The sequence below is a fragment of the Saccopteryx leptura genome, chromosome 3 (assembly GCF_036850995.1).
Source record: "Saccopteryx leptura isolate mSacLep1 chromosome 3, mSacLep1_pri_phased_curated, whole genome shotgun sequence".
Lineage (NCBI taxonomy): Eukaryota > Metazoa > Chordata > Mammalia > Chiroptera > Emballonuridae > Saccopteryx > Saccopteryx leptura.
The window spans coordinates 262,179,223-262,194,189 of NC_089505.1; the positions used below are offsets into that span (position 1 = coordinate 262,179,223).

Consider the following 14,967-nt stretch of genomic DNA (forward strand, 5'->3'; position numbering starts at 1 on the left):
AGTAATAGAAAACATACCTTACTACAAAAATTTGATCTTGGCTCTGTCTAGGCTTTTTGGGTATGTAGGAAACTCTGCCATTTGACACTTTTCATTCTATTGTACATATTCTTGTGCAACTCTGTGCTCACATAGAAGCTTTTATGCTAATCCTTGAATTAAGCAATGCTAAGGAGTGCTTTTTCCTAGTATTTTTTTTTTCTTTTTTCTTTTTTTTTTTTTGCGAGAGAGGGAGAGGGACAGACAGGGACAGACAGACAGGAAGGGAGAGAGATGAGAAGCACCAACTCATAGGTGTGGCACCGGTGAGTTAGTTGTTCATTGATTGCTTTCTCAAATGTGCTTTGACTGGGGGGGCTCCAGCTGAGTTAGTGACCCCTTGCCCAAGCCAGCGACCATGGGGTCATTGTCTATGATCCCACACTCAAGCCGGCAACCCTGTATTCAAGCTGGAGAGCCTGCATTCAAACCAGGGACCTCAGGGTTTTGAACCTGGGTCCACAGCATCCCAGATCAATGCTCTACGCCACTGCCTGGTCAGGCTAAACCCAAACCTTACTTTTTAATAAAGGGGTTGACAACTTTTCCCTAAACACATAACTGACCTTTTGGTGGGTAAGTAAAAGTACTTACCTAAACCCGGAGTTATTAAGTTCTCTACAACCTAAGCAGCTGAACTAGATGCTATTTGTAGTACAGATAAAGTGAGGATCCATTTCACCGTTGTTTTACATATCTTAATATTCTGAAGGCTTTTCCAAGTTTAAAAAAAAAAGGCTTAAATAGAAAGGATTAAATCTTAATTTTCAGCTATTAGCCTGTTTTTTACGATCTAACCTAAAGGGAAAATAAATTTGTAGGTGGTTAGTGAGTAAAACAACTAACAATCTGGAAACAATAGGAAGTAGATGATTAGAATTGGCTAGACTTTTCATTACAACGTTATCTTGGTATCAGGAGCCAGAGCCTGCTAACCTGTTTTAGTCTTTTTTGTTTTAGAATATTGCTCATTGTCATTTTTAGTGCCAAAGATACCATTTCATTGACACTGCCATTTGACAGTATATTACTAAAGTTTCAAAGGGTAACAAAACAGCTACGTGATGTCAATTGAGTATATACATTAATTGCACTTATGAGAGTGCATTTGTCAGTGCTATGCTGTTTTCTGTCCTTTGGATTTTTAGTTATTTTGTAATTATTTCTTTTCAAATGTGATGATCTAGAAATGTTTGTTTTTAAACAGGATACATTAATTGTTTGGTCAGAAGCTGAAAACTATGATCTGGCTCTAAGTTTTCAGGAAAAAGCTGGCTGTGATGAAATCTGGGAAAAAATTTGTCAGGTAAGTGTCTTTGAATAATTAACTTTCATTTGTATGCATTCTTGAATTTTTTTGTTCTTTTTTTCCCCTAAAAGATGTGTATTATAATGTATAGAGATAATGTATTCATGTAAAATGTTAGGTAACTAAACTGGGAACTTATTTTATATTTTACAGCAAATTTTTTTTACTTAAAAATTTAAATTATAATCTGTTTATCACTTTAGATTTTACTACCCTGTAAAATGTCAAGAGCTTTTAAATACAGTGGTCCTTTGACACACGAGTTTAATTCATTTCATTGCCGGGCTCGTGACTCAATTTGCTCATGTGTCAAATCAAATTGCTCCATTTAAATTAATGGGAATGCAATTAATCCATTCCAGCCCCCAAAAACCACATAAAGTTTTTGTTTTATATGCTTTTAAATAAGAAAATATACTTTATAAATAACATACATATATATATTTATACATAGTAAAAGAGAATAAAAATAAACTGGTTTATGAAGTGTATTTACCTTCAAAGTCAGGCAAAGATGCTGGAGGAGGGGGCAGAATACATTAGCACAGGGGTCCCCAAACTTTTTACACAGGGGGCCATTTCACTGTCCACCTCAGACCATTGGAGGGCCGGACTATAAAAAAAACTATGAACAAATCCCTATGCACACTGCACATATCTTATTTTAGAGTAAAAAATCAAAATGGGAACAAATACAATATTTAAAATAAAGAACAAGTAAATTTAAATCAACAAACTGACCAGTATTTCAATGGGAACTATGCTCCTCTCACTGACCACCAATGAAAGAGGTGCCCCTTCCGGAAGTGCAATGGGCGGATAAATGGCCTCAGGGGGCCGCATGCAGCCCACAGGCCATAGTTTGGGGACCCCTCATTAGCAAAACAGTGGCCCTTCCCAAGCAGGAACATAATTAGCAATTTCACAGAGCCTTTTTTTTTTTTTTTAATACAGAGACAGAGAGGTATAGACAGGGACAGACAGACAGGAATGGAGAGAGAGAAAAAGCATCAATCATCAGTTTTTCGTTGCAACACCTTAGCTGTTCATTGATTGCTTTCTCATATGTGCCTTGACCACGAGCTTTCAGCAGACTGAGTAACTCCTTGCTGGAGCCAGCGACCTTGGGTTCAAGCTGGTGAGCTTTTTGCTCAAGCCAGTTGAGCCCATACTCAAGCTGGTGACCTTGTACTCTTGAACCTGGGTCTTCCGCATCCCAGTCCAACGCTCTCTCCACTGCACCACCGCCTGGTCAGGTCCAGTGCCATTTTTAACAATAAAAGTGAGCAAACTCAAAAAATACAAATTTTACAATCTCATTTGCCCAACATTCCACTCTTTTTGCTCACTTTGCAATTCACACCACAGGCATTCCTATGCAAGGAAGTAGGCACATCACACAAACAAATTACAGCAACAGCATAAGTCATACAATTTCAACCAGACCTGCTCCCCCTCCATCAGGGTCTCTCATATTGTCCAAAAGTTTCACGTCCATCCAACAATGGAGCTGGCGCTCCCTCTGGTTGCAGTCCAAGAGTCAGTCTGTGCACATGAGGCCTCAGGCCTCCCTCCTTATCCTTGCCATCCTGGCAGCTCTTAAAACGCTGCCCCAAGGGAGAGCGTGTGGCAGTGGTGGCCAACATTTCCAACTCTGCTCCATAGAGCATGTTGTCATCAACCCCTATGTCCCATAATGGTAGCAAACCTACCAGGGTCTTAGTAGGTACTCTTTGCCACTGCTGGACTTTTACCTTCTGGAGTCTTCGGATGGCAACTTCAGCCCCAGTTTCCTCATCCTCAGAAGAGGATTTGGAAATGCCGGCTCCCGCCTAACTCAGAGCCACTCCGTCGGCACGGCTCCAGCTTAGGCTCCTGCAGCTGCCAGCTCTCCACAACTTCCAGGGCAACCTGCAACTCATGAACCTGCAATTCCTTCTGCAGAGACTGCTCCATTTCCAGGTGCAACTCACGAACCTGGTCGACTTCCTTCTCCAGCGCTCGCTCCAGTTCCAGGATCTGCATCTCTTTCGCCCATGGCCATTCCAGCTCCTTCTGCTTCTGGGTTTGCAGGCTTCGGGCAGCCTCTTGCACAGAGCTCTCGGTTTCCTCTCACAGGGCTGTAAAAATCAGCCAGCCCACAGTCCCCAAAAGGACAGCCATGGGGAACCATCACAACAACCAGTCCTCTACCCCACCTGTCAAGGGTGGTGGTGACTCCTTACCGATCTGATCCAAATCCTACCACAAACTACGCCAAATGTATGGCCAATAGTCGTGGCCATCATGGCCATACACATGCAGGATCCCATTAGATTCAGGCAGATGGTAAAAAAACAGTGGACCCAAAAAATGGTGGGCCATGGCTTTATTAAGTCTTGCACTGGCCAACGAGCAAACACACAGGGTTCCCAAAGCCACTTACACATTCTCCGGTTCCACAACCAGGAGAATCTTCTCTGGACATTCTCCGGTTCCACAACCAGGAGAATCTTCTCTGGTTTTTCCTAGAATCAAAGGCCCCCCACCAGTCTCAGTGACATCTGGTTTCCCATCTGCACACCTTCTCCCTTCTCTCTGCACAAACTGGCTTCTCCTTCAGCACCCTGCCATCTTGGCTCCTCCTTCAGCACTCTGCATCCTCTCTGCTCTCACTCTGCCATCATGGCTTCTATTCACTCTTGACTTAAAGCAAAAAATCCTGTGAGTGACTGCTCGCCTCTCAAACTGCTTGTGATTTAAAGTGCTCCTGTGTCAAGGTACCACTGTAATAATGTTCTAAAGCTTTTGATATTTTATATTTGCTCACCTATTTTCCTAATATTCTTGAATACTTTGTTCCAGACACTAATGATGAAAAGTGCTGGTGATTTTGACTTGTGAAGAACTTACAGGAAATAGAATAAGTGGTAACTGTTAGATAACTAAAATTTTTTTAAATAAAGTTTTTATTTTAAAAGTATCTGATTCATGGAATATATGAGCGGAAAATAGACTTTCTGTATACTCTCCTCCCTAACATCACACCACCCCCTTTTCTCCTATTACTAGCATCTTAGTATGATATATTTGTCAAAATTAATGAACTGAACATTTATTTTTCATTATTATTATTTATATTCTGTTATTAATTAAAGCCCATTCTTTATTCAGATATCCGCATCTTAAAACTCAGTGTCCTTTTTCTGTTCCAGGATCCCATTCAGGATTCTACATTACATTTAATAGTTATGTTTCCTTAGGTAAATCTTTACTGTGATAGTAACTGGAATTTTAAATTAATCATAACATTCTTTTTAACTACAATTTTCTGTCATTGGAGATCACTGTTTCAGTGGTTGCCTTCTGTGATACTCTATTATAGTGTTTTTTGACTATTGTTATTTTCACTTATATCAGCTTTTGTCACTAATGATTCTTATTAATGAAGACTCAAGTAGTTTTATGCATCTGAATCCAGTCATTTTTTTTTCCTTTGGTTTTTCCGGAAATAGTGCCACAGGTGGCCCAATAAAGTGTTGTGTGAACCTTCTGATTTAATATAAAGCTTATTCTATTCGATGTATGGCTCTAAATCACTATAGCTGGGTGTAGATGGGGTTGTTTTTTTTTCCTTACATCATAGCTTATATGCATCATGTATTGCTGGAACTTTATTGGTATGCATTATGAAATAGAAGAATTCCAACCTGACCAGGCGGTGGTGCAGTGAATAGAGCGTCGGACTGGGATGCGGAAGGACCCCCAGGTTCGAGACCCCAGGGTTGCCAGCTTGAGCGCGGGCTCATCTGGCTTGAGCAAAAAGCTCACTAGCATGGACTCATAGTCTGCTGAAGGCCCGCGGCCATGGCACATATGAGAAAGCAATCAATGAACAACTACGGTGTCGCAATGAAAAACTGATGATTGATGCTTCTCATCTCTCCCCATTCCTGTCTGTCTGTACCTGTCTATCTCTCTATGTGAATCTCTCTCTGTCCCTGTAAAAAAAAAATTTTTTTTTAAAGAGAAGAATTCCAGTTTATGAACAGTTGAAAACACTAGTAAATATGATATTACTTTACTTTGTACATATACATAGAATAGAATCCAAATTGTTTTATTATTTCTCCTTTGGTTTTGCCTGTTTTTAACCTGGAAATTTGGTAGTGATGGCAAGAAGGTCCTAATTTTTACCCTTTTTTCCCATATCTGCTTTCCAAGCATTGAGATGGAATTTTATGTTTGCAAAGTTTCCTATGAAGTGAGATGCAATTTAGAGGTGAAACAATCTAGTTACCAACTTAGACTCAAATAATTAACTCTAAACTGTATATATTTTCTTTCTCCAGGCTTCACTCTTGAATTAACAATGACTATAATACTAGTACTGTTTTTTTGCAAGGTATTTTTATTTAAACTCAATGGTCAGTAATTTGATGGCCAAAAATTTGAATTCTTTTATATTTTAAGGTAACCAGCTGTACTTGGATATTTTCAGGTTCAAGGTAAGGATCCATCAGTGGAAGTCACACAGGACCTCATTGATGAATCAGAAGAAGAACGATTTGAAGAAATGCCTGAAACCAGCCATCTGATTGACCTGCCCACATGTGAACTCAATAAACTTGAAGAGATTGCTGACTTAGTTACCTCAGTTCTCTCCTCACCTATCCGTAGGGAAAAGCTGGCTCTGGCCTTGGAAAATGAAGGCTATATTAAAAAACTACTGCAGCTGTTCCAAGCTTGTGAGAACCTAGAAAACATTGAAGGCTTACACCATTTGTATGAAATTATTAGAGGAATCTTATTCCTAAATAAGGCAACTCTGTTTGAGGTAATGTTTTCTGATGAGTGTATCATGGATGTCGTGGGATGCCTTGAATATGACCCTGCTTTGGCTCAGCCAAAAAGGCATAGAGAATTCCTGACCAAAACTGCGAAGTTTAAGGAAGTTATACCAATAACAGACTCTGAACTAAGGCAAAAAATACATCAAACTTACAGGGTACAATACATTCAGGACATCATTTTGCCTACGCCATCTGTTTTTGAAGAGAATTTTCTTTCAACTCTTACATCTTTTATTTTCTTCAATAAAGTTGAAATAGTCAGCATGTTGCAGGTAAGTAAACGAAGGTGTTTTCCATAATTCTGTTTTCAGATGTTTAGTTTCCTTAATAGTTCAAGCTGCTGTTCATTCCTGCTTTTAAAAGATTTCTTTTGTTTACTTTATCTCGTGGCTTTCTGAAGAAGAATCTTCTTTTTTCTTATTATGTTGACATGGATTCAAGTGTCCCGCTCAAGGAGAATCATTTCTTAATGTGACCTTTTATATTTTTTATGTGTCCAGTGATGTAGCTAGGGGGAATTTTAACTTATTTTTGGGGTAGAATATACAATGACATAAAATTCACCATTTTAACCATTAAGTGTATAATTTTTTTTTTATTCATTTTTTTTTTTTTCCCTTGTATTTTTCTGAAGCTGGAAACGGGGAGTCAGACAGACTCCCACATGCGCCTGACCGGGATCCACCTGGCAAGCCCACCAGGGGCGAAGCTCTGCCCCTCCGGGGCGTTGCTCTGCTGCGACCAGAGCCACTCCAGTGCCTGGGGCAGAGACCAAGGAGCCATCCCCAGCACCCGGGCCATCTTTGCTCCAATGGAGCCTTGGCTGCGGGAGGGGAAGAGAGAGACAGAGAGGAAGGAAGGGGGGGGGTGGAGAAGCAAATGGGCGCATCTCCCATGTGCCCTGGCCGGGAATCGAACCCGGGTACCCCGCACGCCAGGCCAACACTCTACCGCTGAGCCAGCCGGCCAGGGCTAAGTGTATAATTTTTTACATTAAGTATGTAAACAGTATAATGTACCCATCACCTCTGTCCATTTTCATAATTCATCCCAAACGGGAGCAGCTATTTTTAAATTATCTCTTATTCCATTTTGTGTGATTTGGTTATTACTGGAATATTTACTAGTGCTTAAAGCTTCCCAAACAATTAAAATGTGTGGCCAAGATTGAGAAATATTCATTAATTTTCAGGAAATGATCATTTTATTCTATCTCCTTGAGTTGTAAAATAGAAGTTTTACATGTTTATCATGTTAATCTTTTATACCCTAACAGTGTAGTAAACATGATTCTGAAGAGTTTTCTTTAGTTGTAATGATAATATACTATTGCAGTTTCCTATATAACTGTCTCAGTTATTTCCATATGAGTCAATGATTTTGTTGAGTAGCTACTATATACTTAGTATAGTGGTTCTCAAATGTGGTCTGTGACTTTTGGGGGTCCCTGGAACCCTTTCAGAGAGGTTCGTAAGGTTTTCCCTTTTCCAACATCATGTCAGTGTAAGGTTATGCTTTCTTTATTGTATTTCAACCAAAACAACAAACACATTACAACAGACTAAATGTTGAGAAGATAATGAGAATCTAGCTGTCTTCTGTTAAGTCACACATTAAAGAGATTTGCAAAAGTGTAGAACAGAGCCACTCTTTCTAAATTTTTATATTTTTGGTCATATAGTTCCATCTCATAAAAAACATTTATATATATATAATAGCTTACTTTTAAAACAAATTAATAAATGGTTTTAAATGTCTCAGTTTTTTTATTTTTTTAATTTATTGAGAGGAGGGTAGGCAGAGACAGACTCCGATATATACTACAACTGGGATCCACCAGGCTACCCCACTAGGGATCAATGTTCTGCCCATCTGGGGCATTGCTCCATTGACTCAGCAACCAAGCCCTTCCCAGTGCCTGAGGTGAGGCCATGGAGCCATCCTCAGCACCCAGAGCCAACTCACTCCAATTGAGCCATGGCTGTGTGTGTGTTGGGGGGGGGGGGGAGAAGCAAGAGGGGAAGGGGTGGAGAAGCAGGTGGTGGTGCCTGGACCGGGAATCGAACCCAGGATATCCACACACTGGGCCAACGCTCTACCACTGAGCCAACTGGCCAGGACCCAAATGTCTCAGTTTTAAGTATGGTAAATATTGATAACATAACCCATATAATAAAAGCTCTTTGGGCCCCTCAGTAATTTTTAAGTTTTGAGGAATCCTGAGACTAAAAAGTTGAGAATCTCTGACTTAACATTTAGTTATGAGATGCCATTGTATAATACTTCCAACCATTATTTACTTTTCTATTGTTACTTTACTTTTTATATAGAATTTACTTTTCCAGATCATTCTTTTTGTGTGTGTGATAGAGACGAATAGAGACGGACAGACAGGAAGGGAGAGAGATGAAAAGCATCAGTTCTCCATTGCAGCACCTTAGTTGTTCATTGATTACTTTCTCATATGTGCCATGATGGGGGGGATGGGCTACAGCAAAGCAAGTGACCTCTGGCTCAAGCCAGCAACCTTGGGCTTCAGGTGAGCGACCATGGAGTCATGTCTATGATCCCACGCTCAAGCCGGATGAGCCTACCCTCAAGCCGGTGGCCTCGGGTTTTCAAACCTGGGTCCTCTGCGTCCCAGTCCGATGCTCTATCCACTGCGCCACTGCCTCATCGGGCTTCCAGATCATTCTTTCACCCAGCAAATTTTTCATTACTACACAGTAATAACTGTGAGGGAAATCAGTCTTACGCATTATATTTCATTTACAATGTACAGGACCTACTTTTTAAAAATTATACTGTACCGTTCAGGGTACAATTTCACTTCTTGACAGAAAAAAAGTTTCTATTTCAGGAGATTGCAAATAGAACCACAGTCAATATAGATGATGTAAAGGACTCAGTGACAAGCTGAAGAGTAGCTTTCAAATGACTGCTTTTGACTTTAGAAGGGTTGCCAAAACCAAAATAGTAAATCAATGCTCTTTTATGTTTTGAAACATAAATTATGCAACCTAATTTATAAATATTTATAACCCTTTTATGTCAATTTATATATTTTGTCATAGGTTTATTTGTGAAAGCTATAATTTTATAAATCAAGTGTTGCTTTAAAAAAGGAAAGTCTTATTTCTGGTCATGAGATGCATTTAATGAAATAGTGAGATACTGTGGACTACCTGTTGTTTAGGGCTTATGTGTTGTTTATGGCTTATCTCTTCTGTGCCAGCCATGATGCAAAATTCTGTTTTCAGGCCCTGGCCATTTAGCTCAGTCAAGCATGGTCCCAAAACACCAAGGTTGCAGGTTCTATCTCCGGTCAGGGCACATGTGGGAAGCGACCAATGAGTATACAACTAAGTGGAACAACACACATTCGTCTCTCTCTCTCCCTGTCTCCCTCTCCCCTTCTCCCCTTCTCCCCTTCCCCCTTTCTCCCCTTCTCCCCTTCCCCCTTTCTCCCCTTCTCCCCTTCCCCCTTCTCCCCTTCTCCCCTTCCCCCCTTCCCCCCTTCCCCCTTCTCCCCTTCTCCCCTTCCCCCTTTCTCCCCTTCTCCCCTTCTCCCCTTCTCCCTTTCTCCCCTTCTCCCCTTCCTCCTTTCTCCCCTTCTCCCCTTCTCCCCTTCCCCCTTTCTCCCCTTTTCCCCTTCTCCCTTTCTCCCCTTCTCCCCTTCCCCCTTTCTCCCTTTCTCCCCTTCTCCCTTTCTCCCTCTCTCCCCTTCTCCCCTTCTCCCTCTCTCCCCTTCTCCCCTTCCCCCTCTCTCCCCTTCTCCCCTTCCATCTTTCTCCCCTTCCCCCTCTCTCCCCTTCTCCCCTTCCCCCTTTCTCCCCTTCTCCCCTTCCCCCTTTCTCCCCTTCTCCCCTTCTCCCCTTCCCCCTTTCTCCCCTTCCCCCGTTCTCCCCTTCTCCCCTTTCTCCCCTTCTCCCCTTCTTCCTTTCTCCCCTTCTCCCCTTCTCCCTTTCTCCCCTTCTCCCCTTTTTCCCCTTCTCCCCTTCTCCCCTTTCTCCCTTTCTCCCCTTCTCCCTTTCTCCCTTTCTCCCCTTCTCCATCTCTCCTTCCCTACTCACTTCCTCTGTCTCTTTAAAATCAATCAATAAATTAAAAAATTTCTTTACTTGAAAAAGAAAAAATAATTCTGTTTTCAATAGGATATGAAAAGAAAGTAGTTAAACTTATGGTCATTGGCCTCTACGGGCTCATTTCCTAAAATCCAGCTCCTAAAATTTCCATATAAAAATTTTATGGCAACGTATCAGGTATTTCCAGATAAACCTTCTGGCTAACTAGTATACATGTCTGTAGCTTCTTAAATTTGAGTATTAATCTGCTTTATATGAGTTAAATAAGACAAGTGAAAATGTAAGTGTCAAAAGAAGTCAAGAAAATAAGCAAGAAAAGAAACATCATTCTGACTCTTCTCATGGCACACATAACTAATTACTAAAATTCTATGGCACACACAAAAAATAAATTATTTTTTGCCAATCTGAGAAAAAAAAGTATTATTTTGATTTATTCACACTAGACAGCTAGTGTTGTGTTGGCTGTTGTCACTCTTTATTTGACAATCTAAGAGAAAAGAGATCAGTGCCTCTGGCTAAATAGTAGTTATTGCATGTTTTGGTTTTTTTTGTTTTTTTTTGTTTTCATTTTTCTGAAGCTGGAAACAGGGAGAGACAGTCAGACAGACTCCCGCATGCGCCCGACCGGGATCCACCCGGCACGCCCACCATGGGGCGATGCTCTGCCCACCAGGGGGCGATGCTCTGCCCATCCTGGGCGTCGCCATATTGCGACCAGAGCCACTCTAGCGCCTGAGGCAGAGGCCACAGAGCCATCCCCAGCGTCCGGGCCATCTTTGCTCCAATGGAGCCTTGGCTGCGGGAGGGGAAGAGAGAGACAGAGAGGAAAGCGCAGCAGAGGGGTGGAGAAGCAAATGGGCGCTTCTCCTGTGTGCCCTGGCCGGGAATTGAACCCGGGTCCTCCGCACGCTAGGCCGACGCTCTACCGCTGAGCCAACCAGCCAGGGCAGTTATTGCATGTTTTAAAAATTCTTGCAAAACACTGGTTGAAAATCGCTGCTCTATACCAGAATTCCTAGTTTCATAAGTTACTGTGTTTTAAAAAGTCTTTTTAATCTATTGCTGCCAGAATTCAATCTCATTTATACTTACATTTGTAATTTGTTTTTTAATCTGCTGTGGACTGACAATTAAATCTTCAAATTTGTTTGAATTATGTTTAAATTAAGAGTAAATAGACCCCAAGAAGGAGCTAAAGAGGCTCTAAGTTAAAGTAAATGAGTATTTATATGTGACTTCTAGAATATTTATTTTTGTTTCCAAAGAGTTCTATATATTTAGGGTTTCTGATCAAATAAAATATTAATGTATGTGTAACTAATAGTGAATGGTGTAGTCAAAGTTTGAAAATTATAACTATACTCTGGAGTTATTGTATTATAATTTGTGTGTAGTTTATAAATGAGTATAACTTTATACTTTTAATATTTTATAAGAATTAAAATTATTTTTTAAATTAACATTCTTTTCTGGTGTAGGAAGATGAAAAGTTTTTGTCTGAAGTTTTTGCACAATTAACAGATGAGGCTACAGATGATGATAAACGGCGTGAATTGGTAAGTTATTTCTTCTTGAAATTCAGACATTTAAGGAGCACTTACTCTTTTGGCTTGTAGGCTTTTAATATTGAATTTGTTTTTATAATTACTATTCAGATGAAAGATATATACTTAAATTATACTATAAAGGGTTATTCTCAAAGTTTCTTCAACTTACTGTTTTATATACTTTAGAAATTTCTTAAGATATTTTGATACAGATTCCCCTCTCCTTGAGGGAATTGTGTGCCTTACAAATCCCCAAATCTGATCATGTGTTTCGAGTTAGGCCAAAACTACAAACTCATGCGTTTTCTGACTCCCACATGAGCTCTGACCAGGATCTACCTGGGCTGATGCTTGAGTATCAAGCTATTTTTAGCATCTGAGGCTGATGGCACTGGGACCAACCGAGCTATCCTCAGCACCCCGGCACACACTCAAACCAATCGAGCCACTGGCTGCAGGAGGGGAAGAGGGAGGAAAATATGGGGATGGGGCAGGGTTTGGGGCAAAGCAGATGGTTGCTTCTCCTGTGTGCCCTGATCAGAATCAAACCCAGGACGTCCATACATCAGGCCAACGCTCTATCTCAGGGGTTGGGAACCTATAGCTTGCAAGCCAGATGTGGCTCTTGATGACTGCATCTGGCTCACAGACAAATCTTTAATAAAAAAAAAATAACGTTAAAAATATAAAACATTTTCATATATTACAATCCATTCATTTCCTACCACTCATGTTCATGGTTGCGGGTGGCTAGAGCCAATCACAGCTGTCCTCCGGGACAACACCACATTTTTATTGGATAATGTGTAACGTACATGGGTTGTTGTATGGCTCTCACGGAATTACATTTTAAAATATGTGGTGTTCATGGCTCTCTCAGCCAAAAAGATTCCCGACCCCTGCTCTATCCAGTGAGCCACCATCAGGGCTGAGATACTTTTCTTTTTAAGTAAGTGGTTGGGAGAATGCTTCTTATATAGATGAATGATAAATAATTGCTTCTTGGAAATGTTTTTTTCTTATGAATGTGTTTGTAACCACTTTTTTGAGATATAAACCATGCCTTGGGGAAACTGTTTACCAATGTTTGTTACTTTTTGTAATATTATAATCAGATACTTTGGTTTTAAGAAGAAATGAAAGATTGCTGATTTAAAATCAGCCAAGTCACTTTTGGTGTGGTTATTTATTAATAGTCTACTCAATTTTATTATTTGTGCAATTAGTCCTTTAGACTATGGAATCTATAATGTCCTTTCTGATTCTTAAAACTTGAATCATACTTTTGAAGGCTCCCTGGAAACCCAGCCACTGTTTATTATAGCATGGTTTCTGTGAAAATAATGCTCTAATTCAAAATATCTGCCTTACATGGCCTTTTATACCATGTAATTATACATAGAGAATAATATATATAACTTGAGACTCCACATATAACATGTACACTATAATGTCTTTAGAGATTAAATTTTTTAATGCAAGGTTTACTGAATGGGATATTAGTTACTAATGTGTTTTTTAATAGAGGTTTTGAGGAGCCAGGACTCTCTTAGAAGTCAAACTACTTGAGAATGGTGAATTTCACACTGTTGTTCACATCACAGTATCTTAAATTTTTTTTTATGTGTATCAGTGTCTCACTGTCCATTCTAACATTGCAGGTTAATTTTTTCAAGGAATTTTGTGCATTTTCTCAGACATTACAACCTCAAAACAGGGATGCATTTTTCAAAACTTTGGCAAAGTTGGGGATTCTTCCTGCTCTTGAAATTGTAATGGTAATTATACAGCTTTTCTTCATGTTTTTGAAATCGCAAATTTGTAATATATTATGGATAGAAAGTATCTGTTATAGTAATGTATATTGAATTTTATAATTTAAGTTATTCTCTTAATAGTGAATTACTACAAGAGTGTTTTCAATCTTCAGATTTTTTATTAACTTAAATTTATAATATTAATATGTAATCACTTGCTTATAATATGGCTTCAGGTGAATAAAAATCCCATGATTTTACTAGACTTTCTCTTCTGTAACAATATTAAGTATGTTTCATAGCAACTAATAAAATATCTTTCCCTTTTAGATCAGTGAGTAGAGTGAGGGCAAACTGAATCAAAGGGGCTCATGCTGCAATATGAGGTTAAAGCAGTGGTTCTCATACTTTTATTTATGATTTTTATCCATTGGTATAAATACTAGATGAAAAGTTTAAAAAGAAAATTTTGAAGTATTTATTTTAAAATAATAACCCATTATATGCTAACATAAATATATAACATTTATGAAAAAATAATTTTTCCAAAACAGAAAGATATGTAGTGAGAATGGTATTGTTTCACATTTTTTGCCAATCCCTTTAATATCTTGCTTAGTAGAAAATAGAATCTCATAGCAGCATCTGCATTTAATTTATTGTGTTATCACATGTCATTTGCCTCTTGAAAATCTAACTATACTTGTGATAGGCTGAGAGTGATATAGGCCATTAATGCCCTCATATTATTTATTATGAGAGTAGTTTTAATCTCATGCGCTTCCTCAAAGGAGCCTTTTCACACTTTGAGAACTGCTGAGTCACAGAATGTTTTCAGAATCACCCAAAGATTTTTTAATTTACGAACCATGTATTCTTCACGTGCTGAAGGGTCAAAGCATTCAGAATTACTACCTTAGAAAACTACATTGTGGCCTTGGCTTGATATAGCTCAGTTGGTTAAAGCAGTGGTAGTCAACCTGGTCCCTACTACCCACTAGTGCAGGGGTCCCCAAATTACGGCCCGCGGGCCACATGCGGCCCCCTGAGGCCATTTATCCGGCCCCCACTGCACTTCCGGAAGGGGCACCTCTTTCATTGGTGGTCAGAGAGAGGAGCATATTTCCCATTGAAATACTGGTCAGCTTGTTGATTTAAATTTACTTGTTCTTTATTTTAAATATTGTATCTGTTCCCATTTTGTTTTCTTACTTTAAAATAAGATATGTGCAGTGTGCATAAGGATTTGTTCATAGTTTTTTTTATAGTCTGGCCCTCCAACAGTCTGAGGGACAGTGAACTGGCCCCCTGTGTAAAAAGTTTGGGGACCCCTGCACTAGTGGGTGTTCCAGCTTTCATGGTGGGCGGTAGCAGAGCAACCAAAGTATAAATAAA

General features: G+C 39.7%; 1 protein-coding gene across 3 annotated transcripts in view; it reads left to right on the forward strand.

Annotated features, from left to right (window-relative positions):
• The window catches only part of PPP4R3B (protein phosphatase 4 regulatory subunit 3B), a 62,145-nt gene that overhangs the window by 8,745 nt on the left and 38,433 nt on the right, over positions 1–14,967 (forward strand). For all 3 annotated transcript variants that reach the window (XM_066378231.1, XM_066378232.1, XM_066378230.1), the window contains exons 3-6: positions 1,247–1,345; positions 5,829–6,452; positions 11,747–11,824; positions 13,477–13,593. In XM_066378231.1, the coding sequence (XP_066234328.1) occupies positions 1,247–1,345; positions 5,829–6,452; positions 11,747–11,824; positions 13,477–13,593 (918 nt within the window). The remainder of the gene's footprint in view (positions 1–1,246; positions 1,346–5,828; positions 6,453–11,746; positions 11,825–13,476; positions 13,594–14,967) is intronic.